This window comes from Tachyglossus aculeatus, chromosome 25 (assembly GCF_015852505.1).
Source record: "Tachyglossus aculeatus isolate mTacAcu1 chromosome 25, mTacAcu1.pri, whole genome shotgun sequence".
NCBI classification, from domain to species: domain Eukaryota; kingdom Metazoa; phylum Chordata; class Mammalia; order Monotremata; family Tachyglossidae; genus Tachyglossus; species Tachyglossus aculeatus.
Window position 1 is genome coordinate 5,180,133 of NC_052090.1, and position 27,162 is coordinate 5,207,294.

At 49.1% G+C, this 27,162-nt stretch overlaps 1 protein-coding gene across 1 annotated transcript; it reads left to right on the forward strand.

Moving 5' to 3' along the window:
• The first annotated feature begins 5,631 nt into the window (after positions 1-5,631).
• Positions 5,632-26,947, forward strand: RIOK3 (RIO kinase 3). Its single transcript, XM_038766604.1, has 13 exons — positions 5,632-5,709; positions 10,793-10,914; positions 11,105-11,250; positions 11,337-11,444; positions 11,690-11,799; positions 12,711-12,854; positions 14,107-14,234; positions 16,914-17,108; positions 18,452-18,611; positions 21,556-21,636; positions 21,734-21,823; positions 22,550-22,657; positions 24,899-26,947. Exons 1-13 carry the CDS (start codon positions 5,650-5,652, stop codon positions 25,004-25,006), a joined length of 1,560 nt encoding a protein of 519 aa, XP_038622532.1. The 5' UTR covers positions 5,632-5,649; the 3' UTR covers positions 25,007-26,947.
• Positions 26,948-27,162: the final 215 nt, after the last annotated feature.

The window sequence follows — 27,162 nt, forward strand, 5'->3', positions numbered from 1 at the left end:
TTTATTAAGCGCTTACCATTTTATTTGGTTTACGTCTTTTGGTGTCTGTCTCCCCCTTCTAATCAATCAATCAATCGTATTTATTGAGCGCTTACTGGGTGCAGAGCACTGGACTAAACGCTTGGGAAGTCCAAGTCGGCCACATCTGGAGACGGTCCCTACCCAACAGCGGGCTCAAATAACAATAATAATAATAATGATGGGATTTATTAAGCGCTTACCATTTTATTTGGTTTACGTCTTTTGTTCTCTGTCCCCCTTCCAATCAATCAATCGTATTTATTGAGCGCTTACTGGGTGCAGAGCACTGGACTAAACGCTTGGGAAGTCCAAGTCGGCCACATCTAGAGACGGTCCCTACCCAACAGTGGGCTCAAATAACAATAATAATAATGATGGGATTTATTAAGCGCTTACCATTTTATTTGGCTTACGTCTTTTGTTGTCTGTCTCCCCCTTCTAATCAATCAATCAATCGTATTGAGCGCTTACTGGGTGCAGAGCACTGGACTAAGCGCTTGGGAAGTCCAAGTCGGCCACATCTGGAGACGGTCCCTACCCAACAGCGGGCTCAAATAACAATTATAATGATGATGGGATTTATTAAGCACTTACCATTTTATTTGGTTTACATGTTTTGTTGTCTGTCTCCCCCTTCTAATCAATCAATCAATCGTATTTATTGAGCGCTTACTGGGTGCAGAGCACTGGACTAAACGCTTGGGAAGTCCAAGTCGGCCACATCTGGAGACGGTCCCTACCCAACAGCGGCCTCAAATAACAATAATAATAATAATGATGGGATTTATTAAGCGCTTACCATTTTATTTGGTTTATATGTTTTGGTGTCTGTCTCCCCCTTCTAATCAATCAATCAATCGTATTTATTGAGCGCTTACTGGGTGCAGAGTACTGGACTAAACGCTTGGGAAGTCCAAGTCAGCCACATCTGGAGACGGTCCCTACCCAACAGCGGGCTCAAATAACAATAATAATAATAATAATGGGATTTATTAAGCGCTTACCATTTTATTTGGCTTACGTCTTTTGTTGTCTGTCTCCCCCTTCTAATCAATCAATCAATCGTATTGAGCGCTTACTGGGTGCAGAGCACTGTACTAAGCGCTTGGGAAGTCCAAGTCGGCCACATCTGGAGACGGTCCCTACCCAACAGCGGGCTCAAATAACAATTATAATGATGATGGGATTTATTAAGCGCTTACCATTTTATTTGGTTTACATGTTTTGTTGTCTGTCTCCCCCTTCTAATCAATCAATCAATCGTATTTATTGAGCGCTTACTGGGTGCAGAGCACTGGACTAAACGCTTGGGAAGTCCAAGTCGGCCACATCTGGAGACGGTCCCTACCCAACAGCGGCCTCAAATAACAATAATAATAATAATGATGGGATTTATTAAGCGCTTACCATTTTCTTTGGTTTATATGTTTTGTTGTCTGTCTCCCCCTTCTAATCAATCAATCAATCGTATTTATTGAGCGCTTACTGGGTGCAGAGCACTGGACTAAACGCTTGGGAAGTCCAAGTCGGCCACATCTGGAGACGGTCCCTACCCAACAGCGGCCTCAAATAACAATAATAATAATAATGATGGGATTTATTAAGCGCTTACCATTTTCTTTGGTTTATATGTTTTGTTGTCTGTCTCCCCCTTCTAATCAATCAATCAATCGTATTTATTGAGCGCTTACTGGGTGCAGAGCACTGGACTAAACGCTTGGGAAGTCCAAGTCGGCCACATCTGGAGACGGTCCCTACCCAACAGCGGGCTCAAATAACAATAATAATAATAATGATGGGATTTATTAAGTGCTTACCATTTTATTTGGTTTACGTCTTTTGTTGTCTGTCTCCCCCTTCTAATCAATCAATCAATCGTATTTATTGAGCGCTTACTGGGTGCAGAGCACTGGACTAAACGCTTGGGAAGTCCAAGTCGGCCACATCTGGAGACGGTCCCTACCCAACAGCGGGCTCAAATAACAATAATAATAATAATGATGGGATTTATTAAGCGCTTACCATTTTATTTGGTTTACATGTTTTGTTGTCTGTCTCCCCCTTCTAGACTATGAGCCCACTGTTGGGTAGGGACCGTCTCTAGATGTTGCCAACTTGGACTTCCCAAGCGCTTAGCACAGTGCTCTGCACACAGTCAGCGCTCAATAAATACGATTGAATGAATGAATGAATAAATACAATTAAATAAATGAACTTGTACTTCCCAAGCGCTTAGTACAGTGCTCTGCCCACAGCACTCAATAAAGACGATTCATTTTAAATAAATATATATGTAATATTATATATGATATATAAAGAAAATAATGTATAATAATAAAATAAAGATAAATAAATATATAGGTTCAATATTTATTATATGTACTTATATAATATATACATATATAAATATATATGAATATAAAATGAATATATTTATATATAATAAATATTTATTTTGCTTGTACATATTTACTATTCTATTTATTTTATTTTGTTTTGTTGATACGTTTTCTTTTGTTGTCTGTCTCCCCCTTCTAGACTGGGAGCCCGCTGTTGGGTAGGGACCGCCTCTAAATGTGGCCTACTTGGACTTCCCAAGCGCTTAGCACAGTGCTCTGCACCCAGTAAGTGCTCAATAAATACGATTGAATGAATGAATGAATACTATTCTATTTATTTTATTTTGTCAAGCGCTTACTACAGTGCTCTGCACACAGTAAGCGCTCAATAAATACGATTGATGATGATGATGAAATACGATTGAATAAATGAACTTGTACTTCCCAAGCGCTTAGTACAGTGCTCTGCACACAGCGCTCAATAAATACGATTCATTTTAAATAAATATATATAATATATAATATATATAAAGAAAATAATATATAATAATAAGATAAATAAAATAAAGATATATAAGTATATGTTAAATATTTATTACATATACTCATATAACACATACATATATAAATATAAAATGTATATGAATATAAAATGAATATATTCACATATATTAATATATATAATAAATATTTATTTTACTTGTACATATTTACTATTCTATTTATTTTATTTTGTTAATAGGTTTTGTTTTGTTGTCTGTCTCCCCCTTCTAGCCTGGGAGCCTGCTGTTGCGTAGGGACCGTCTCCATATGTGGCCAACCTGGACTTCCCAAGCGCTTAGTACAGTGCTCTGCACCCAATCAGCGCTCAATCAATACGATGGGATGAATGAATGAATGAATGAATGAATGAATAAATACGATTGAATGAATGAACTTGTACTTCCCAAGCGCTTAGTACAGTGCTCTGCACACAGTGCTCAATAAATACGGTTTATTTTAAATAAATATACATAATATACAATATTATACATATAGTACATAGTATATAATATATAAAGAAAATAATACATAATAATACAAATAAAATAGAGATACATACATATATAAGATAAATATCTATTACATGTTTACATATATTTGTAATAAGATAAATATTTATTATATACTTATATATAGTTATAATATATACATATATAAATATATAGGAATATATATAAATATAAAATATATAAATATAAAATGAATATATATTCCTATATATTTATATATAATACATATTTTACTTGTACACATTCACTATTCTATTCATTTTATTTTGTTAATAGGTTTGGTTTTGTTGTCCGTCTCCCCCTTCTACACTGTGAGCCCGCTGTTGGGGAGGGACCGTCTCTGTATGTTGCCAACTTGGACTTCCCAAGCGCTTAGTACAGAGCTCTGCACCCAGTCAGCGCTCAATAAGTACGATGGAATGAATGAATGGATGAATGAATGAATGAACGAATGAATGAATGAGCGCTTAGCACAGTGCTCTGCACCCAGTCAGCGCTCAATAAATACGATGGAATGAATGAATGAACCCTGAGAAGCAGCGCGGCTCAGCGGAAAGAGCCCGGGCTTTGGAGTCAGAGGTCATGGGTTCGAATCCCAGCTCCGCCACATGTCTGCCGTGTGATCTTGGGCAAGTCACTTCACTTCTCTGGGCCTCAGTTCCCTCATCTGTCAAATGGGGATGAAGACCGTGAGCCCCACGTGGGACAACCTGATCAGCCAGTATCCTCCCCAGCGCTTAGAATAGTGCTTGGCACAGAGTAAGTGCTTAACAAATGCCAAAAAAAAGAATGAGTAAATGAGTGAATGAACGAACGAATGAACGAACGAATGAACGACTGAATGAATGAATGAACGACTGAATGAATGAATGAATGAACGACTGAATGACTGAATGAACGAACGAATGAACGACTGAATGAATGAATGAATGAACGAACGAATGAACGACTGAATGAATGAATGAACGAATGAACGACTGAATGAATGGATGAATGAATGAATGAACGAATGAATGAATGAGCGCTTAGCACAGTGCTCTGCACCCAGTCAGCGCTCAATAAATACGATGGAATGAATGAATGAACCCTGAGAAGCAGCGCGGCTCAGTGGAAAGAGGCCGGGCTTTGGAGTCAGAGGTCATGGGTTCGAATCCCGGCTCCACCACGTCTGCCGTGTGATCTTGGGCAAGTCACTTCACTTCTCTGGGCCTCAGTTCCCTCATCTGTCAAATGGGGATGAAGACCGTGAGCCCCACGTGGGACAACCTGATCAGCCTGTATCCTCCCCAGCGCTTAGAACAGTGCTTGGCACAGAGTAAGCGCGTAACAAATGCCAAAAAAAAGAATGAGTAAATGAGTGAATGAACGAACGAATGAACGACTGAATGAATGAATGAACGACTGAATGAATGAATGAATGAACGACTGAATGAATGAATGAACGAACGAATGAATGAATGAATGAACGAACGAATGAATGAATGAATGAACGAACGAACGAATGAACGACTGAATGAATGAATGAACGAATGAACGACTGAATGAATGAATGAATGAACGAACGACTGAATGAATGAATGAACGACTGAATGAATGAACGAACGAATGAACGACTGAATGAATGAATGAATGAACGAACGAATGAACGACTGAATGAATGAATGAACGAACGAATGAACGACTGAATGAATGAATGAATGAATGAACGAACGACTGAATGAATGAATGAACGACTGAATGAATGAACGAACGAATGAACGACTGAATTAATGAATGAATGAACGAACGAATGAACGACTGAATGAATGAATGAACGAACGAATGAACGACTGAATGAATGAATGAATGAATGAACGAACGACTGAATGAATGAATGAATGAACGAACGAATGAATGAACGAACGAATGAATGAACGAACGAATGAATGAATGAATGAACGACTGAACGAATGAATGAAATGCCACGCCCCCGTCCGTCTACGGCCCCCAGAACGTGAATAATGAGCGGGGAGTGGTCAGTGCGCATGCTCGCAGCCGGACCCCGCGGGGTTCGCTGGGAGGGGGCGGGGCGCGTGACGTCGGCGGAAGCGTGGCGCCGGCGGGCCAATGGGAAGCGCCGGTGGTGGGAGTGCGGGCGGAAGCGGAAGTGTCCGGCGAGGGGCGGGGCGTGGGCCTGGCAGGGGCCGGGCGCCGCCATTGCAGTCGGGCCGGCCCACCAGGCCGCCAGCCCGTCAGTCATGGACCGCGGGGGAGTCGCCTCTCCCGAGCCGGGGGCCGGACCCCTCTGGACCACCAAGGTCAGCCCGGGACACACACACACACACACACACACACACACACACACACACCACAGCCATTCCACCCTACTGACTAATCAGAGTCATCATCATCATCATCATCATCATGGTATTGGTGAAGCGCTTACTACGTGCCCAGCACTGTTCTAAGCGCTGGGGAGGTCACAAGGTGATCAGGTGGGCCCACGGGGCGGGGGGGGCTCACACAGTGTGCAGAGCACTCCAATTGCTGCAGTAATGGTCATAATAGGAATAATAATAGTAACATTATTACTATTATTATTAATAGTAACATTATTGGTAGTAAAATAGTAACATTATTACGGTGCTTAGAACTGTGCTTAGAACTTAGAATATCACAACAGTGCTTTGCACATAATAATAATAATAATGGTGATGGCATTTGTTAAGCGCTTACTATGTGCAAAGCACTGTTCTGAGCGCTGGGGAGGTCACAAGGCGATCAGGTTGTCCCACGGGGGGCTCACAGTTCTAATCCCCATTTCACAGATGAGGTCACTGAGGCCCAGAGAAGTGAAGTGACTTGCCCAAAGTCACGCAGCTGACAAGTGGCAGAGCCGGGATTTGAACCCGTGACCTCTGACGCCAAAGCCCAGGCTCTTTCCACTGAGCCACGCTGCTTCTCCACATTAAGACTGGTAGCCCCCTGTGGGACAACTTCATCTCCCTGTAACCTTCCCAGCGCTTAGATCAGTGCTTTACACATAGTAAGCACTTAATAAGTGCCATTATTATTATTATTATTAAGTGTTTACTATGTGCCCAGTACTGTTGTAAGCAGTGTGGCTCTGTGGAAAGAGCCCGGGCTTTGGAGGCAGAGGTCATGGGTTCAAATCCCGGCTCCACCAACTGTCAGCTGTGTGACTTCGGGCAAGTCACTTCACTTCTCTGGGCCTCAGCGACCTCATCTGGAAAATGGGGATTAAGACTGTGAGCCCCTCATAGGACAGCCTGATCACCTTGTAACCTCCCCGGCGCTTAGAACAGTGCTTTGCACATAGTAAGCGCTTAATAAATGCCGTCATTATTATTATTATTATTATTACTATCATTATTATTATTATTGAGAGCTCTCACCTCCTCCAAAAGGCCTTCCCAGTCTGAGCTCCCTTTTTCCTCTCCTCCTCCCCATCCCCCCTGCCTTACCTCCTTCCCCTCCCCACAGCACCTGGATATATGTTTGTACAGATTTATTACTCTATTTAATTTGCTTGTATATATTTACTATTCTATTTATTTTCTTAATGATGTGTGTTTAGCTTTAATTCTATTTGTTCTGACGACCTGTCACCTGCCTACATGTCTTGTTTTGTTGTCCACCTCCCCCTTCTAGACTGTGAGCCCGTTGTTGGGTAGGGACTGTCTCTATATATCGCCGACTTGTACTTCCCAAGCGCTTAGTACAGTGCTGTGCACACAATAAGCACTCAATAAATACGATTGAATGAATAATAGTAATAATAATGATGATGGTATTTGTTAAGCGCCTACTAGGTGCCCAGCACTGTTCTAAGCAGCATGGCTCAGTGGAAAGAGCCCGGGCTTGGGAGTCAGAGGTCATGGGTTCGAATTCCGGCTCCTCCAGTTGTCAGCTGGGTGACTTTGGGCAAGTCACTTCACTTCTCTGGGCCTCAGTTACCTCAGCTGTAAAACAGAGATTAAGACTGGGAGCCCCCCGTGAGACAACCCGATCACCTTGTATCCCCCCCAGCACTTAAAATAGTGTTTTGCACAGAGTAAGCGCTTAACAAATGCCATCGTTGTTATCATTGCTATTATTAATAAATACCATTATTATTATTAGTAGTAATAATAATAATAAGCACTGGGGTAGATCTAAGATCATCGGGTTGCCCACGTGGGGCTCACCGTCTTAATCCCCATTTTCCACAGGCAGATCACTCTAATAATAATAATTAATGGTATTTGTTAAGTGCTGACTATGTGCCAAACAGTCCTCTAAGCACTAATAATAATAATAATAATAATAATAATAATAATGATAATGATAATATAATTACATTATTATTATTATTATACTATTATTATTAATAATAATAGGCACTGGGGTAGATCTAAGATCATCGGGTTGCCCACTTGGGGCTCACCGTCTTAATCCCCATTTTCCACATACAGATCACTCTAATAATAATAATTAATGGTATTTGTTAAGTGCTGACTATGTGCCAAACACTCTTCTAAGCACTGGGATAGATACAAGGTCATCAGGACCACATGGGGTTCACAGTCTTCATCCCCATTTTCCAGGTGAGGGAACTGAGGCACAGACGACTGAAGTGACTTGCCCAAACACACACAGAAGGCAATAATAATAATAAAGACAGTATTTGTTAAGTGCTTTGTGCCAAGCACTGTTGTAAGCGTTGGGGTGGGGGATGCAAAGTAATCAGGTTGTCCCTCGTGGGGCTCACAGTCTTCATCCCCATTTTCCAGATGAGGGAAGTGAGGCCCCGAGAAATGAAGTGACTTGCCCGGAGTCACAGCAGACAAGTGGCGGAGCCGAGATTAGAACCCACGACCTCTTGACTCCCGAGCCCGGGCTCTTGCCACTAAGCCACGCTGCTTCTGTAAGTGCTTGGGAGAGTAATAATAATAATAATAATAATAATAATAATAATAATAATAATAAAATGGCATTTATTAAGCGTTTACTATGTGCAAAGCACTGTTCTAAGAGTACAAAATAACAATAAAACTGACACATTCCCTGCCCACAGCGAGCTTACAGGCTAGAAGGGGAGGCAGACATTAATACAAATGCATGACAGATATGGACGTTTTAAGCGCCGTGGGGCTGAATAAAGGGAGCAAGTCAGGGCGACCCAGAAGGGAATGGGGAAGAGGAAAGGAGGGCTTAATCAGGGAAGGCCTCTCGGAGGAGATGGGCTGACAGAAGGCCCTCGTCTTACTGGTTCACCTTCTGCCGGGTTCCGAGATTACTCGAGAATCGCGGTACCCCATTGTTTCGTCGTTAAGCGCCTACTGTGTGCCAGGCACTGGGGTCGGTACAAGACCATCATGTTGGACGCAGTCCCTGTCCCACTTGAGTGGGACATTCAGTGACATTCCCCGTCCCCATCGAGCTTACAGTCTAGAGGGGATGTGATTTCTGAAGGGCTTGGAAGTCTGAAAGAGAAGTGGCCAGCCTTCAGCAGAATTTATTCTGAGCGGAGCACTGTGCCCGAGCTCTTAGACGCGACTGTTGCGTGGAAGGAGTTTACAATCTAGCAGCGGAGACAGACGCTAAAATAGGTTAGAAGATGCTGCTAAACGTAAGGTCTGTGGGAGGCAGCGGGGTGAATAAGCGGTTGCTTGAAGGTTGAGGATTCAAGTGCAGAGGTGACGTGGAAGGGAGGGGAGATGAGAGATTAATCAGGGAAGACGTGGAAGGGAGGAGAGATGAGAGATTAATCAGGGAAGACGTGGAAGGGAGGGGAGATGAGAGATTAATCAGGGAAGACTTCCCGCAGATATAGTTTAAATAGCAGTGTGGCCTAGAGGGTAGAGAGTGGGCCTGGGAGTTGGCCAGATCCCGGCTCTACCTGTCTGCTATGTGAGCAAGTCACTTCGCTTCTCTGGGCCTCAGTTACCTCATCCGTACAATGGGGATTAAGACTGCGACGTGGGACTTGAACTGCGTCCAACCCGGTTAGCTTGTATCTGCCCCCAGCGCTTAATGTGGTGCCTGGCTTATAGTAAGCGCTTCACAAATACCGTAAAAAAAGAAAAAAAAGATGGGGGAGAGGAGTGGTTTGTGGATTATGAAGGGGGAGAGAGTTCTAGGCCGGAGAGAGGAAGGCGTTGAGGAGGAGAGCGAGGCACAGTGAGTGGCTATTTGAGGAGCAAAGTGGGCTGGCTCGGTTGTAGTGGGAGAGGAGCCAGGTTAGGTATAGGAGAGAGAGCTGACTGAGGGCCCTGAAGCGAATGATGAGGAATTTCTGCTTGATCCAGAGAGGGATAAGCAACTTTTGGCCGCTTTTGAGAGAGGTGGGGAAACATGCGCAGAAAGATCAATCGATCTTATTTACTGAGCTCTTACCTTGTGCATAGATGCTTAGGAGAATCCAGTATAACAGAGTTGGTAGACACGTTCCCTGCCCACGACTAGCTGGGGAGACAGACTGTAAATAGATTAAATTGTGGATCTGGACATAAATTCTGTCCAAGTTCAAGAGCAATGCAGAGGGAAGTGGGAGAAAAGGAAATGAAGGGTTAGTCGGGGAAGGCTGTTTGGAGACGTGTGTAATTTTAATCAGGTCTTGAAGGTGGGAAGAGGGAAAAATGGAGTTGCAGGACGTGGGTGAGGGGTCGGCGGGGAGATAGATTGGATCGAGGGGCAGAGTGTGGGCTGAGTTGTAACAGGAAATCAGGGGGGTAAGGGAGGAGGGGGCAAGGTGATTGAGGGCTTTAAAGCCGACGGGAAGGAGTTTCTGTTTGATGCGGAGGTGGAGGATCTGGGCGGCCGAATTGAGTATGGACTAGAAGGGAGAGAGGCTGGAGGCAGGGAGATCAGCGAGGAGGCCGATGCAGTAGCCGAGACGCCGTTCGACAAATGCCCGCCCTGAAGTTGTTGCAGTTTGGAAGGAGAAGGGGCTGATTTTGGGGGCCGTTCGAAGAGAGAACCGTCGGGATTTGGTGACCGACTGAATATGCGGTTGGAAAGAAAGCCACGAGTCAAGGATAATACCAAAGTCGAGGGTTTGTGAGGCAGGGAGGAGGAGGTTGGAGTGTACGATGATGTGAAAGCCAGGGTGAGGATTGGAAGTTGAGTTCAGTTTTGGACACGTTGAGTTTGAAGTGACGGCAAGACGTACGGGTAAAAGACTTGGGCACAGGAAAATAAAGTGTTGTTGTTCTTCTCGTTAATGGTATTTGTTATGCGCTTACTATGAGCCGGGCACTGTTCTAAGCGCTGAGAGGGGACTAGACGTTTGACCAGCTGTCCCGATCTCAGTCCTCCCGGTCAGGGCCAGCCGAACGCGAAGGCAGACGGAGCCTTAAGGTGCAAAAGTTAGAATCCCAATTCTCTTTGATGCTGCAGTGTCCCTGGGGCACCCCCCAAAATGCAACCATATCCTGTTCCCTGGCCGACGTCATGAGCGAGCAGTTGGCCAAAGAGCTGCAGTTGGAAGAAGAAAGCGCCACTTTTCCCAAAGTTGTTACGTAAGTTGAAATGGCTCCGGGTTCTCATCCCGCTGCGGAACACGTTCACGCTTTGAAACGTTAAGGGCTCCGTGCCGGCGGGGCCCACCACCCTTCCGGGGTGCTGAAGCCGGGGGGGCCGCCTACCGGCTCGGATTCGGGCTCTCGTTCGGACAGAACCGTCCGGTTCACGTTGTCTCCCTTCGAACAGCGTCGCCGAGGGACCCTTCGTCACCGGGGAAAACATCGACACTTCCAGCGACCTCATGCTGGCTCAGATGTTGCAGATGGAATTCGACAGAGAATACGACGCCCAGCTCTGGAGGGAAGAGAAGAAATTCAACGGCGACAGCAAAGGTACCGCCAACCTCAGTCGGCACGGGGCCCGCTACCCTCTACGAGCCCTCGAGGCCTAACGTCGTGCCCCGCTTTTGTTTCCCAAGTTTCCATTTCCTTCGAAAACTACCGCAAGGTCCATCCGTACGAAGACAGCGACAGCTCGGAAGATGAAGTGGATTGGCAGGACACCTGCGATGACCCGTACAGAGAAGGTACCCCAATCGGGAATCCCCTCGCTTATTTTGGTGTCTCGGTGGCCGTGGGCAAAACCCCGCGGGCCGTTTTCCGTTCTGAATTTTCCCGAGGCCCGTGAGATGCTCAAGCGCGGAGCTAGGTTTGGTGCCGGCTGGCCCCCGTTCACGCTGGCCGCGGCAGTCGAAATCAGGCTTGAGAGATCGAGCGCGTTCATTCCGCTTCACCATCTGTGATTCGTTTCCCTTGGTCTGATCCTCTGTAGCGAAACCGGTCCCAATTCCCAAAAAGGGCTTCATTGGAAAAGGAAAGGACATCACCACCAAGCACGATGAAGTGGTGTGTGGGAGAAAGAACACAGCCCGCATGGAACACGTAAGCCACCGGCTGGACTGCTTTGAGGGATGATTTAGAGGGCCAGAGTGCCAAGCGTCTGCTGGAAATGGAAAGGCCTCCCTCACTAGATCGTAGCTCCCTCTCTGCTACTTTTTCTGTGAGCCCCATGTGGAACCCGATTATCCTATCTCTATCCCAGCGCTTAGTGCGGTGCTTGCCACAGAGGAAGCGCTCAACAGGGATCGAGGGCAGGGATCGTGTTTGCCAACTCTGTCGTAGCGCACTCTCCCAAGCGGTTCGTACCGCGTTTGTGTGCAGTAAACACTTAGCAAATGCCAGTGAAAACACAATTGGGATTTAAAGCAAATAAATTTATACGTATAGGAAACTCAAATTTCCTGGTTTGGGCAGCATCATCTTTTTTTTTCATACATTGGTTAACTTTCCACTAAACGTAGCCCTGTGGAACTAATGGTTTGCCACTTCTCTCCTCAGCAGAATGTTTTCTTCTCCTTTTGAACTCTGTGGTGTTTATGAGGAACAGCGTGGGCTAGTGGAAAGAGCACGGGGCTGGGAGGCGGAGGACCTAGCTCCTAATCCCAACTGTGCAAGGTGCCCTATCGCGTCACTTAACTTCTCCATGCCTCGGTTTCCCCAACTGGAAAATGGGGATTCAAGGCCTGTTCTCCGTCCCCCATTAGACTACGAGTCGTAGGGACAGGGACCGTGTCTGACATCGTTAAATTGTACCCAACCCCAGCGCTTAGGGCAGCGCTCAATCCGTACTAAGCGCTTAACAAATTCCTTAACGCCAATAATACATCCTTCCCAAGCTACAGAATCGGTCGGGTTTAGCTGCGGCCCGGACGGTTTCTAGTTTATCTCTGGTCTTGGAAAAACGGTCAGAAGCAACGCCGCTTAATCTCGTCTTTTTTTTGTTTTTTTGCCAGTTTGCCCCCGGATTCCAGGTGGGAGATGGGATCGGAATGGATCTCAAGCTGCCCAACCAGGTGTTCAACGCCCTGAAGCAGCACGCTTATTCCGAGGAGCGTCGCAGCGCCCGGCTGCACGAGAAGAAGGAGCATTCCACCGCGGTACGTCGGGCGGGGGGCCTTCCCGTCCTCGCTCCTTCTCGCCCGCTCTTCTGAGCTCAGAATCACTTCCTGGTCTACCAGCTGGGGCTTTTCAGTAGTTCTTCTACGTCTCCCCAAAAAGGAACGCGTGTTCATTTCCTGAGTGATTCCGGGGGACGGTCGGAGGATGGGAGGAGGGGCACAGTGGCTGAATTGGCTTGCGATTTGGTTCCCTGCTCCCTGCTTTTAAGATCAGCCAAACGAATGTGTCTTGCGGGAAAGAGAGAGCCAAGGGGTGGTTGTATCGTTGGCTAAAGAGTGATGCCACCAAGCATCGCTGTGCCGCTTATCTAAACCCCAGAGGGAGTCTGTGGGTGCTGATAAGGCTGACAGGAGGGGTGGCCAATGCCGTGATCCCTGGAGCGCTGTGCTGCGCCCGACCTCGTAGGAAAGAAGCAACGTGGCATGTGGATAGAGCACAGGCCTTGAGTCAGAAGGACCTTGGGGCTCTGCCAGCTGTGCCACCTTGAGCAAGCCACTTCACATCTCTGGGCCTCAGTTACCTCATCTGTGAAAAAGGAGTTAAGGCTGGGCTCGCAGACTGCAAGCCCCATGTGGGACAGGGGCTGTGCCCAACCTGATTGGCTTGTATCCACCCCAGCGCTTAGTATAGTGCCTGGAACATAGTAAACACTTAGCAAACACTACAGTTTGACTGTGAGCCCTGTATGGGACAGCCTGATGACCTTGGATCTACCCCAGGGCTTAGAACAGTGCCTGGCACGTAGTAAGCACTTGACAAATACCATCATTATTATTATGATGGTATAGTATTATTAGAGAAGCAGCGTGGCTCAGTGGAAAGAGCCCGGGCTTTGGAGTCAGAGGTCATGGGTTCAAACCCCGACTCCGGCACATGTCAGCTGTGTGACTTTGGGCAAGTCACTTCACTTCTCTGGGCCTCAGTTCCCTCATCTGTAAAATGGGGATTAAGACTGTGAGCTCCCCGGGGGACAACCTGATCACCTTGTAACCTCCCCAGCGTTTCAAACAGTGCTTGGCACATAGTAAGCGCTTAATAAATGCCATCATCATCGTTATTATTGTTATTGCAATTATCATTATTAAAGCAGAGCCCTGCCCAGCTGCTAGGCAGAGATTGGATTTGGGAACTAATTCTAGACTTGTTTGGGCAGTTCAGTCACTTTCCCATAATCTCCTCTCTCTCGCTCTCGCATTCTCTGTTTCTCTTAACTCTCTCTAACTCCCACAGGAAAAAGCAGTGGATCCCAAAACCCGCCTACTGATGTACAAGATGGTCAATTCTGGGCTGCTGGAGACCATCACGGGCTGCATCAGCACAGGGAAAGAATCTGTTGTCTTTCACGCGTACGGAGGGAGGTAAATCCGTTTGCCGGCCCACTGTAAGAAAAGACAAGAAAGAGGGGTCCGTTTGCTTGGCTCTGCCTTTGTCCCTCCCCCTGCTCCTCTCTTCCCCTTCCTCCTCCGCTCTGGCAGCATCAGGCCTTAGAAACTACGCCTGACCGACTGACCCAGATTCTGGCCAAGAGAAGAGGGAGGCGGGGTGAGCAGGAGGCTCCTGGAGGGGGTAGGGCCGCGCCCCGGGACCCCCTCCTCTTTTCCTCTTTCTATATGTTGCCAACTTGTACTTCCCAAGCGCTTAGTACAGTGCTTTGCACACAGTAAGTGCTCAATAAATACGATTGATTGATTTTTCTGCAAGGTTAGCGGCCCAGATCCGCTAGCGCTGCTGACTTGTCCCGCTGTCCCTTCCCCTTCACGCCCTGGTCCGGACCTGTTCCCACCCAGTAGGGGAGAACGCACGTCACCCTTCTCTCTCCGAGAAGCAGCATGGCATCGTGGATAGAGCACCAGCCTGGGAATCAGAAGGACCCGGCTCTGCCGCTTGTCTTCCGTGTGACCCTGGGCAAGTCACTTCACTTCTCTGGGCCTCAGTTACCCCATCTGGAAAATGGGGACTGAGACCGGGAGCCCCACGTGTGACAGTGACTGTGTCCGACCCGATTTGTTGGTATCTACCCCAGCGCTTAGTACAATCAATCAATCGTATTTACTGAGCGCTTACGGTGTGCAGAGCACTGTACTAAGCGCTTGGGAAGTACAAGTTGGCAACATATAGAGACGGTCCCTCCCCAACAGTGGGCTCACAGTCTAGAAGGGGGAGTACAATGCCTGGTACATAGTAACCGCTTAACAAATACCATAATAATAGTAGTTTTATTATTGTTATACCTCCTTCTCCCTTATACCTCCACCCATAGCAGGGTCTCTGGGCCTTCCTTCCTCAGGCCTCCTCTCTGAGGGCTCCTGGGGTTTATTCCTCATTGTCCCTACTGGTTCCTTAGTGGCCCTCCACGCCAGCCTTTCACGTTTGGTCAAATCCCCCAACAAACCCTCTCCTGAAACCTTGAAGGGAGCCAGGATTTGGATGAGCAGAGTTGCATTGCCCTCCGGGGTCAGTCAGTCGTATTTCTTGAGCACTTACTGTGTGCAGAGCACCGTACTCAGCCCTTGGGAGGACAAAGTAACACGCATTCTGGGCCCATGGCGAACTTACGGACTAGAGAAGACTGAATCAGGCTACATTTAGTATCAGAGATTTATTACTCAGGCAGCCGTCCTGAGGGACAGGGGTTCCAGACAACACATTTCCAAAGCCTCAGATCCCCACCCCTCTTCCCCCTCTACAATGATGGCGATATTTATTAAGCACTTACTATGTGCCAAGCACTGTACTAAGCACTGGGGTAGCTTCAAGATCATCAGGTCCCACATGGGGCTTACCGACTAGGTAGGAGGGATAACAGGTATGGAATCCCCGTTTTACAGATGAGGGAACTGAGACACAGAGAAGTTACCACATACACGGAAGGTACATGGTGGAGCCGGAATTAGAACCCAGATCCCCCTTTTAGACTGTGAGCCCACTGTTGGGTAGGGACTGTCTCTATGTGTAGCCAATTTGTACTTCCCAAGCGCTTAGTACAGTGCTCTGCACATAGTAAGCGCTCAATAAATACGATTGATGATGATGATGATGATCCCCCGATTCCCAGGCCCACACTCTTTTCACTAAGCTGCGCTGCTTCTCCTTGCTTGGCACACAGTAAGCGCTTAACAAATACTATCATTGTTATTATTACGACCTTCTTTGTCATCCCATCACACCACATATATACATATCTGTATATAGCTATAATTTATATTAATTTCTGTCTCCTCCTCTAGACTGTGAGTTCGTTGTGGGCAGGAGTATGTCTGTTGTTGTACTGTAGTCTCCCAAGCGCTTAGTACAGTGCTTTGCACACAGTAAGTGTGCTTGAGAAATGCGGTTGAGTGTATAAACGATTCCCACTCCTCCTGTATCATCCCTCCCACCTGCGGCCAACCCTTTTGTGGTTTGTGTTTTGGGCCACATTCTGGCTAGCCCGGGGTGGGACTGGAGGGTGGAACTCCATCTGCTTCAAAGGGAAACCAGAAGGATTCCAATGAAAGGTACCCTCTTCCTCCCGGCAGTCATTCCTCCACATCTTCCACTTCAGTAAGTCGCCAGTATGTTCCTTTCCGGTTGAAACGGGCTGAAAATTCCCGGGGAAAGATGGGCTTCCCAGAGGGATTTTTTAATTGGAATCGCCGACTGGCATTCGGAGAATTCTAGGTGTGGAAGTTTCCGGGAGAGCTCAACTGGTTCATCCCCCTGCCTTCCAACAGCCCTATTTTTCAGCTAGTCTGTCAATCAGTGGTATTTATGGAGCGCGCTTACCGTATGCAGAGCACTGTACTAAACGCTTGGTCTGGAAGCGAGACCTGTCCTCTGCTTCACGGTAGATTTCATAATGGCTCTGGGGTCTGTCAGGAGGAAGGTGTGATTGTGCATCCCTCACCTGCGGGGAAACCAGTGTTTGCTAGCCCCTTAAAAGGGAAGGGATGCCTCCATCATTCCCAACTTTTGGAGTTGACAAGCACTCCTCCTTGCCTTGAGATTGGCTCGACTTGGAGCCAACCGATTTGACTCTCCCCTTTCTCCCCGCACTGTAGCCCGGAAGAGAAGCGGGAGGGGGAAGGTGTCCCCACCGAGTGTGCCATCAAAGTGTTTAAGACCACCCTGAATGAATTCAAGAACCGGGACAAATACATCAAGGACGACTTCCGCTTTAAAGACCGCTTCAGCAAGCTGAACCCCCGGAAGATCATCCGCATGTGGGCCGAGAAAGAAATGCACAACCTGACGAGGTGCACAGGGCCGTCGTTTGTCCCCGCTGCTCTCTGGGGGGGCTGTGAGCGTCTCTCCCATCCCGTCACCTCCTTGGGGCCTGCGGTGGGGCTCGCCGCTCGTGGCTTTCCCGACCTCCCACCTGTTCCTCAACTCTAGGCACCCGGAAATTGTCCCAAATCCTCCGTCATTTGGGAGCAGGCTTTGGAGGGAAATTGGGAATGAACAGCAAGGTGTAGTGAGAAGGGGCGTGGTGCAGTGAAAAGAGCACGGGCCTGGGAATCCGAAGGTCATTCGTTCCTCCCCTTCCCTGCTGTGTGACCTTGCTCAGTCACTTCACGTCTTTGTACCTCAGTTCCCTCATCTGTAAAATGGGGATTGAGACTGTGAGCCCCACGTGGGACAGCCCCAGCGCTTAGTACAGTGCCTTGCACATAGTAAGCGCTTAACAAATACCATAATTATTATTATCAAAGAACAACTCTGGGGCACAGAATGATAATAATAATGACGGTGGCATTCGTTAAGCGTTTAATATGTGTCAAGCACCGTTCTAGGCACTGGGGTAGATCCAAGCGAATCAGTTCCTGTCCCACGTGGGGCTCACTGGATTAATCCTCCTCCTCCTCATCAATCGTATTTATTGAGCGCTTACTGTGTGCAGAGCACTGTACTAAGCGCTTGGGAAGTACAAGTTACTCATTTTACAGGTGAGGTCACTAAGGCCCAGAGAAGTGAAGTGCCTTGCCCAAGTTCACACAGCAGACAAGTGGCGGAGCCAGGATTAGAACCCAGATCTTTTTGACTTTCAGGCCCGGGCTCACGGTGTAGACTGTCACCGGTGGCCCCCTCCTGCTCCCCTTTGCCAAGTTGAATGATCTCTTTCCAGTTGAAGCAGCTTTCGGCAACAAAATATTTTCTCATTTTTACTTTTCAGGAAAATCTTCCGTTTGCCAGGGCCCAATTTTGATTTCCATAGTTTACCTCAAATTTTGAAGTCTCGGATTTAACGGGTGTTTTCCTTTACTGAGAGATTGTTGATTTCATCAGTTTGTCCTGCTCTCTGAGCAGTCTTAAAGTTTAGTAATAAAAGTCCCGGAAGTCTTCACGACGTCTCGCCAAGACCTTTTCATTTTATTTACTCCGGCAACTTTAAATTTGCCATTTCCTGATTTTCCTTTCCCTGGCAGCTACCGATGCCGGCATAGTTAGGATAGGTTGTTAACAAAACTTGCCTAAAATCAAGGCTTTCTCCCCAAATAGCAAGCGTTTAACGGAAGATATTGGAAGTGAATGTGTCGCTTCCGTGACCGTCCGCTTTTAAAACTCTCCCCCACTGATTTTTCCTTCAACCTTTTGACAGAATGCAGAAGGCCGGAATCCCTTGTCCAACAGTCGTGATGCTGAAGAAACACATCCTGGTTATGTCTTTTATCGGTCAAGATCAAGTCCCGGCTCCCAAACTCAAGGAAGTCAAGCTCGGCGGCGAGGACATGAAGCAGGCCTATTATCAAACTCTCCACGTAAGTAGTCGTAGCGGTTTTTCTGGGACTTCCCTGAAAGTACAGAGGCTTTGGCAGTCTACCGGGGCTACTAGTCTGGCTGTTGTTCTGTTAGTGTCTGCAGGGCTTAGCAGAGAGGGAGGGGGTTGTGAGTCCTTTGGTCAGTTTTCAGGTCGGGGCCACATTTTCAGGTCCAGAGTTCAAAGGTTTCTCACTGGAAAGTTGTCCAAGGCACGTGGAGGGACTCTGCCCACCCCCTGCCCTACCACCGCTGAGCCTGTAAGACGGGGACGGTGGGCTGGAGGCCAGAGAGGCCTGATTGTCCCACAAAAAACGTGCGGGCTCCAGAACATTCCCGATGGAGATCCCGAGGGCAAGACCAGATCCAAGAGGCAGGGCCCCAGGGCGCAGCTCGCTGCCCCAGGAGCGACCGAGGAAACGTCCAAGGACCTAGATCCTTCCCAGCTCGGAACCGAACGGAGCCGGGAAGAGATTAGCGGGTGGCGACCGGATCGGACTTTTGGCTCTTCTGACCTTGTTTTCTGCTACGCGGCTCAATCAATCGTATTTATGGAGCGCTTACTGTGTGCAGAGCACTGTACTAAGCGCTTGGGAAGTCCAAGTTGGCAACATATAGAGACAGTCCCTACCCAACAGTGGGCTCACAGTCTAAAAGACTCATTCAACGCCACTGCCGTCTGCGGTCTCTCACGCCCTGGGAACCCAAACTTGGACTTTAGGGGTATCGCTTCAGTGTCTTTCATTTATAGAAGATGAAGAGCCCGGTGTGGCTCCGTGGCTTAGCGGGTAAAGCACGGGCCCGGCAGTCAGGAGGACCAGCGTTCTAATCCCGGCTCTGCCACGTGTCTGCTGTGTGACTTTAGGCAAGTCACTTCACTTCTCTGGCCCTCAGTTACCTCATCTGTAAAATGTGGGACAGGGAGTGTGTCCAGCCTGATTAACCCCAGTGCTTAGAACAGTGCTTAACAGTTCCATTTCCTCCTCCCAGAACCGCAAACAGAAAACCCTAAGAGACCAGAGACCAGAGAATGGGACCATTCATTCACTCATTTAATTGTATTTATTGAGCGCTTACTGTGTGCAGAGCACTGTACTAAGCGCTTGGGAAGTACAAGTTGGCAACATATAGAGACGGTCCCTACCCAGCAACGGGCTCACAGTCTAGAATGGGGAGACAGACAATAAAACTAAACATGTGGACAGGTGTCAAGTCATCAGAATAAACAGAAGTAAAGCTAGATGCACATCATTAACAAAATAGTAAATGTGTACAAGTAAAATAGAGCTGTATATACAAACATATATACAGGTGCTGTGGGGAGGGGAAGGAGGTAGGATGGGGAGGAGGAGAGGAAAAAGGGGGCTCAGTCTGGGAAGGCCTCCTGGAGGAGGTGAGCTCTCAGTAGGGCTTTGAAGGGAGGAAGAGAGGACCAGTGTGTGGCAGGGGCACCAGAGGAAGGAAGAAATAAAATGTCACGTCACGGGAAGCTGCTGATGGCTTCCTCGGGTGACCACGGGGTCCCGTGTCAGGAGGGCATTCCCGGCAAAGAAGGCGGCAGACTGGGGGGTCCCCGCGTCGCAAACCCCAGGGGGTTCGGGTTGGAAATGGGCCAGGCTGGTTTATTCTACGGATGGGCTAGGCCTTGCTAGGTGAATGCTTTGGGACAGAGGCGGGATTATCAATCCATCCATCCATCCATGGTATTGGTTGAGCGCTTACGTTAAGTAGGGCATTGGACTGAGCGCTTGGGAGAGTAGCACTCAGTGGGTAGACTCAATACCTGCCCTCAAGGAACTTCCAGTCAGAGTCAGAGGATGTGGGTTCTAATCCCGGCTCCACCGCTTGTCCGTTGTGTAACCGTGGGCAAGCCACTTAACTTCTCTGTGCCTCAGTTACCTCATCTGTAAAATGAGGATAAAGACCATGAGCCCCATGTGGGATAACCCAGTTACCTTGTCTCTACCCCAGCGCTTAGAACAGTGCTTGGCACATAATAAGCACTTAACAAACACCACAATTATTATTCCAGTGTGAGGAGCTGACCCTTAGGAAGGTCCTGGGATACCAGGCCCAGGGCAGAGGAGCAGTGGGGTCCAGTAGATAGAGCACGGATCTTGAAGTCAGAGCGACGAGGGTTCTAATCCCGGTTCTGCCATTTGTCCCCCGTGTGATCTGGGGCAAGTCACTTCCCTTCCCTGGAGCCCAGTTCCCTCATCTGTAAAATGGGGATTAAGACTGTGCGAGTCCCAGGTGGAACAGGGATTGGGTCCCACCTGATTAGTTTGTATCTGTCCCAGCGCTTGTACTGTGCCTGGCACATAGTAAGCGCTAAACCAGTACCGTCATTTATTATTATTATAATTATTATTATTATTATAGAGCACAGGCCTGGGAATCAGAAGGACCTGGGTCCTAATCCCAGCTCTGCCACTTGTCTCTTGGGTAACTCTGAGCAAGTCACATCACTTCTCTGGGCCTCAGTTCCCTCATCTGTAAAATGGGGATGAAGACTGTGAACCCCATGTGGTCCAACCTGATTAGCTTGTGTCTCTCCCAGCGCTTAGTACAGTGCCTGTCACGTAGTAAACGCTCACCAATGCCATAAAAAAAATACGGTCCCGTCTGTCATGTCCTTTTTGGAATTGCCCTGCCTCCCTCGTCTCTCCAAAGAGTCCTGATCCCTGAGGGCTAATTGTCTCCCATTTGGGAAACGGATATCGGTAGGATAGCAGGAGTTTGGATCTTTTTCACTGCTGGAATCAAGTGTTCTTGGGGCAGCCAGAGAATGATCCCAGCTGGTCGGTTTGTGCGACGAAACCTGAACAGTTGCTCCCATCGGCCCCCATTAGTACGGAAATGGAGTTTCTGGCTTTTCTGTGCTCAGGGCCCTGAGATCGAACTCCTTTTTTTGGGGAAGTAATGTGATGTGCCTTCTTCTTCCAGATGATGCAGCAGCTATATAAGGAGTGTAGCCTGGTCCACGCCGACCTGAGTGAATACAACATGCTGTGGCATGCTGGGAAGGTGAGCCATACTCCTTTCGTAAAACCGGGCGTGGGGGCCGTTCAAGCAGCCAGAGGGAGGGTGGGTAGACACACTTCATGCTCCGCCTCCGGTCTAGGTCTGGTTGATCGACGTAAGCCAGTCTGTGGAGCCCACCCATCCCCACGGCCTGGAGTTCCTGTTCCGAGACTGTAGGAACGTCGCCCAGGTAGGAGCCGTGGGACCCCGGGATCGGTGGGATCGGGACGGTTGATGGCGGGTTCAGGTGGGGGGGGGGTCGTTCTAGAGGAGAGCGACGGGGAAGCCCTCTGGGGCAGTGGAATTGTTCTCCCACAGTCCGGAAGCGCTCTGCCTGGAAATCGGAGGAGGCCGGAACCAGAATCCTGGCTGCCTTCATTCAGTGGTATTTATTGAGTGCTTACTGCATGCAGAGCACTGGACCAGAAGCAGCACGGCCGAGTGGATAGAGCACGGGCCTGCAAGACATAAGGTCACGGGTTCTAATCCCAGCTCCACCACTCGTCTGCTGTGTGACCTTAGGCGAGTCGCTTCACATCGCTGTGCCTCGGTTACCTCATCTGTAAAAGGAGGATTGAGACTGTGAGCCCCACGCGGGACAAGAACCGTGTCCAACCCGATTTGCTTATATTCGCCCCGGCGCTTAGTACAGTGCCTGGCACGTAGTAAGCGCTTAACAAATACCACAAGTAAATACGAAGCACTTGGGAGAGGACAGTAGAACAATAAAGAGGCATATTCCTTGCCCACAAAGAGCTGACAGACCCAGCTCTGTAGGGACCATGATTCGGCCCCGTCGCCATGTCTCTAGGGGCAGGGGCCCCTCTGAGAGGAACCTACGCTCTTCCCCTGGCACTCGGGCAACGCCATGGCTGGCCGCCTTCCTCCCCGCCTTCTGGCCGGTTCTGGCCGTTAGTTCTTTCAGAGAGGAGGAGTCAGTGAAGCCCTGGGTGAACGAGACCTCTTCAACGCAGTTTCGGGCCTCAACATTGCAGCTGATAACGAAGCGGACTTCCTCGCCGAGGTAGGTTGCCCCGAACCTCGCCACAGACGGGCTGACGAGTCCCCAGATTGGGGGTATTTGAGCTTCTCTTCCTCTTCCTTCACAAGCGGTGGAAATGACCCAGTAGCTGGATGGAGGAGGAGGAAGAAGAGCAGAGGTTCTGGAGAAACTCTACCCTCCCTGGATTAACCACCCTGGCCCCATCCTGAAGTGCCTTATTTTTGTGACATCTGCACTATAAATTCAGTGTCAGGGTAACCATGGCCTAATGGAAAGAGCCCACATCAGGAGAATTGGCTTCTAATGTCAGCTCCGCCATTTGCCTGCTCGATGACCTTGGGCAAGTAACTTCACTTCACTGGGCCTCCGTTTCCTCATCTGTTCAATGGGGAATAATAATAATAACAATAATGTTTTTGTTAAGCGCTTACTGTGTAGCAAGCACTGTACTAAGCACAGGGGTAGATGCTACACCATCAGTTCAAATACTTCCCGTGTCACACGGGGCTTCTGGTCCCAGGGGGCATTAAATACCTGTTCTCCCTCCCTATTAGACCGTGAGCCATGTATGCGGCAGGGACTGGGTCGGCTATGATTGTATTGTGTCTAACACGGTTCTTGGCATGTAGTAAGCACCCACCAGATACCATTATTACTAGTAGGATTATTAATTACTATTGAAAAACGAGACCTAGTTTTTAGGGAGCAGCTTGGAGGGTGGCACGGGGGTTCGGTATGTGTGGAATGGGCGAGTATGGCCCGGGCAGCTGAGGCCAAAGGGACCACACACCCGACAAGAAAGGGAAGATCTGAGAGCCTGCTGGGGCCCATCCTCCTCCCCTACTTTTGGGGAGCTTCTAGCCTACATCTGGCCGGTTGCGGGAGACTGGACCCCCAGAGATCCACACGGGACTCCCGAAGGCCCTGTCTGAACCCCGCTGAGGCTTTGGGAACCTGTGACGCTTCCCGGGGGTTCCGGAAAGTGCCGCCCTGTTTCCCCATAACCCAGAGGCTCTGCTGTGCATCCGACTCTTCCACTTTGCGGGGACGGGGACAGTGAGGGTGTTGCAGAGTCTGAGAACGCTTCCCGCCACAGCCTGGGATCGGGGCCTCCGCCTGGTTCCCAAGAACGCTGGGCCGAGCATCCCGAGCTGGTCGCAGGCTCCTCCTCCTCCTTGAACTCCACTCATTCACACGTTCCATTGTATTTATCGAGCACGTCCTGTATGCAGAGCTTACTGAGAGAGTACAGCACAGCAGTAAACAGGCACATTCCCTGCCCATGACGAGTTACCCCCCCAGGACAAGAGCCTCTGGAATTCCATGCTGCCCAAGCTGGGCCGCCCGGCAAACCAGTTGGGGCCAGAGGTTAAGCCCTGTTTCTCTGACCCAGTAGCATTTTGTTTCCAGGAGCCTCTGTGAGGGGCTGGCAACGGAAGACAGGCAGCAGGACGGGCCAGCAGCCCCCGCCTTGGGGCTAGAAGCGACTCATGCCACGGCCTCTGCCACCCTAGTGGGAGACCCAGAAGCAGCTCAGTGGGGTTCAATGCCAAACTCTCCAACCTGAGCATGGGGGGTGTGGGGGGGGTGTGTGTCCCCAAACTGGGGCTCACAGTGGGCACACTCGGGCTCCGGCACCCGGGTGGCCACAGCCAAGGGCCCCAGCCCGAGCCGCGATGCTGCCGTTGGGCTGGAAGGTCGATAATAATAATTGAGGTATTCATTAAGGGCTTACTATGTGCCAGGCACTATGCTAAGTACTGGGGTGGATACAACTAAATCGGGTTGGACACAGTCCCTGTCCCACATGGGGTTCACAGTCTTAATCCCCCATAGCACCTGTATATATGTATATATGTCTGTACGTATTTATTACTCTATTTTACTTGTACATATTCTATTTTGTTAATATGTTTTGTTTTGTTGTCTGTCTCCCCCTTCTAGACTGTGAGCCCACTGTTGGGTAGGGACTGTCTCTATATGTTGCCAACGTGTACTTCCCAAGTAACTTAGTACAGTGCCCTGCACACAGTAAGCGCTCAGTAAATATGATTGAATGAATGAATGAATTTGGCAGATGAGTTAACTGAGGCCCCCAGTGACTTGTCCAAAGTCACCCAGCAGAAAAACGGTGGGGCCAGGATGAGAACCCAGGTCCGTCTGAGCCCGGGCCGCCTCTCAAGGCCCAACCCCATCCAATCTCCTGAGACCTTTGAGTCACCGAGGGAACCGACGCCTGACCCTGACATTGTAACCCCGCAGATTGAAGCGTTGGAGAAGATGAACGAAGACCACGTCCAGAAGAACGGGAGGAAAGCGGCTTCTTTCCCGAGGGACGACGGGGGCCCGCTGGCCGCGGACGACGAATAACGCCCCGGTGGCCTCGCTGCCCCTGCCTCTCTCTCGGCGCAGTGACGAATCACAACTGCCCTCGGCCACCGTGACGCCGGACCACTGGCCAGACCGAGCGAAGGAAAAGCGGAGAGTGTGTGCATTGGTGCTTCTGTGTCTGTTTTTGCGGGGGGCGGGGGGCGCGGGGAACACCCACATGCCTGGAGTGAGGGGTTTTTAGCTCGGCACTGAGAGTGGAACGTCATTACCTCTCGTCTTAGGGTCAGGCGAACTTAGGCCTTCAAGTGCACTAGGGTATCGTAATTTCAGGAGGGCCGTCTTTTGCACGATTCCAGACGAATGTTTTGATGGTAGAAATCCCTGAGTACTTCCCACTTCCCGAAGACAAAGTAGCTGAGTTTCTGCGGCGCCTCAGAAAAGGATCTCCCTGCTCCGAGGCGGGCTTGGCTCAGGCGGTTTTTCCAGACAACCGTAACCGGCTCCCTCGAGGAAAAGGTGAAATTCCCTTCGAACGCAGAGTCAGACCGGGGATTTGGACCGTTCTGCGAAGGGGAAACTAGAAGCAGAAGCGATCAGTGATCTGTCTTTTCCAGCTGGCTGATTCCGAGTCCCCACAAAGCAGGTCCTCCGTGCGTGCGAGACAAATTCCAACTCGATGAAAGTTCCAAGAGGCAATTACGAGCTTTCCAAGGGCGATGCCCAAGAACTCCCAGTGAAAACCCCTTGGGGCGATTTGATTAACTTCTGGCGTCCCTAGGGTGACTAGGATCAAACCTTAAGGGCCGAGAGCCTGTTGAAATCACTTGGTTGAACAAGACTGTGAGCCTGCCGTGTTTTACACATTTATTATTTATATTTAATAAGGTTTAGTTGATCCTTCCGTGAAGCATTGTCAAGTGCAGTGGCAGCTAGCGTTCTGAGGTAGCGTTTGGAGAACCAGCATCGTGCTGGGTGAGAACTGGAATCCGCCAGCCCCGTATTCGGATTCCCACGGCGGCACCGTCCTGAACGTCCGTCCATCCGTCCATCCACCCACCCACCAATAGGTTAGAGGGAAACCAGCTAACATCCTCAACCTTTTTCTCCCCTAACTTCTCATGGCCCCGGGCCTAGCGAGAGCCTCCTCAGATCCGATCGCCGTGGGGAGGGAGGAGAGACACCCCTCAAGAACGCAGATCATCCCTTGTTGAATTGTTCGTTTGACAATCCGCAACCCTCAAGGAGCACGTTTCGGCACGGTTCTGCCGGTCTCCGACCCCAAGATGGGGCCCGTCGAGCTGGTCTGAATCGATTTAAAAATGAAAGTCGGGAGCTAGATTGTCGCTGCCGGCCGGGCCCGTGATTTTAAGAGAGCCTCATTAGAGTGAATCATAAAAAAGCCTCGTCTTCTCAGTTGCATTAGAGTGAATCAGGAAACGGGTTCAAAGGAGCATGTATACAATTCAGGACCGCTTCCATTGCGACAACCAGAGGTGTTCGTCGGCTTTTTTAGCCCAAGTACCGTGTGGGCAGCCTTGCCCCCATCCCAGAACCGTTTGGCCAGGGCGCTTCCTTAAAAGAAATGCTCAAACCCCTCAGAGAGAAGGGGAAGTGAAGACCGAACTGAGGGTGTCCAAGTTAAGACGGGGGCTGCCCGTTGCCCTGGGACATTCGTCGCGGTGTGCTGTGCATATGTGTGCCGTTTTTAAAAGATTAAAAAGCAAAGAAGCCACTCTCCGGTGGCCCGTGCTGCGTTTCTTTGTCGAACCAACCCACTGGACCTGGAACCTAAAATGAGCGACCCACACGCTTCGCCAACTGCTTTTTTTCTCGGCTCTTCTCCACTGGCTTTTAATGTCCAGTGAAATCAATGTTAGGGAGGAATCTTCTTTTGTTTGGGATCTTGCTCCATTTGCTCTGATGAATACTGAATAAAAATGGTCAGTGGGCTTGCCGCCATGCTGCTTGCTTAGAAGCGGAGTTGATTCATTCAGTTGTATTTATTGAACGTTTACATGTACAGAGCACTGTACTAGAAGCGGCGTGGCTTAGTGGAAAGAGTCGGGGCTTGGGAGTCAGAGGGCATGGGTTATAATCCCGGCTCCGCCACTTGTCTGCTGTGTGACCTGGGGTAAGTCACTTGACTTCTCTGTGCCTCAGTTCCCTCGTCTGTAAAATGGGGATTAAGACTGTGA

Coding starts and splice junctions, on each gene's coding strand:
- RIOK3 (XM_038766604.1), top strand. CDS start 5,650: ATGGACCGCGGGGGAGTCGCCTCTCCCGAGCCGGGGGCCGGACCCCTC. Junction 12,855..14,106: donor AGAAGGAGCATTCCACCGCG/GTACGTCGGGCG, acceptor TAACTCCCACAG/GAAAAAGCAGTGGATCCCAA. Junction 17,109..18,451: donor GAAATGCACAACCTGACGAG/GTGCACAGGGCC, acceptor ACCTTTTGACAG/AATGCAGAAGGCCGGAATCC.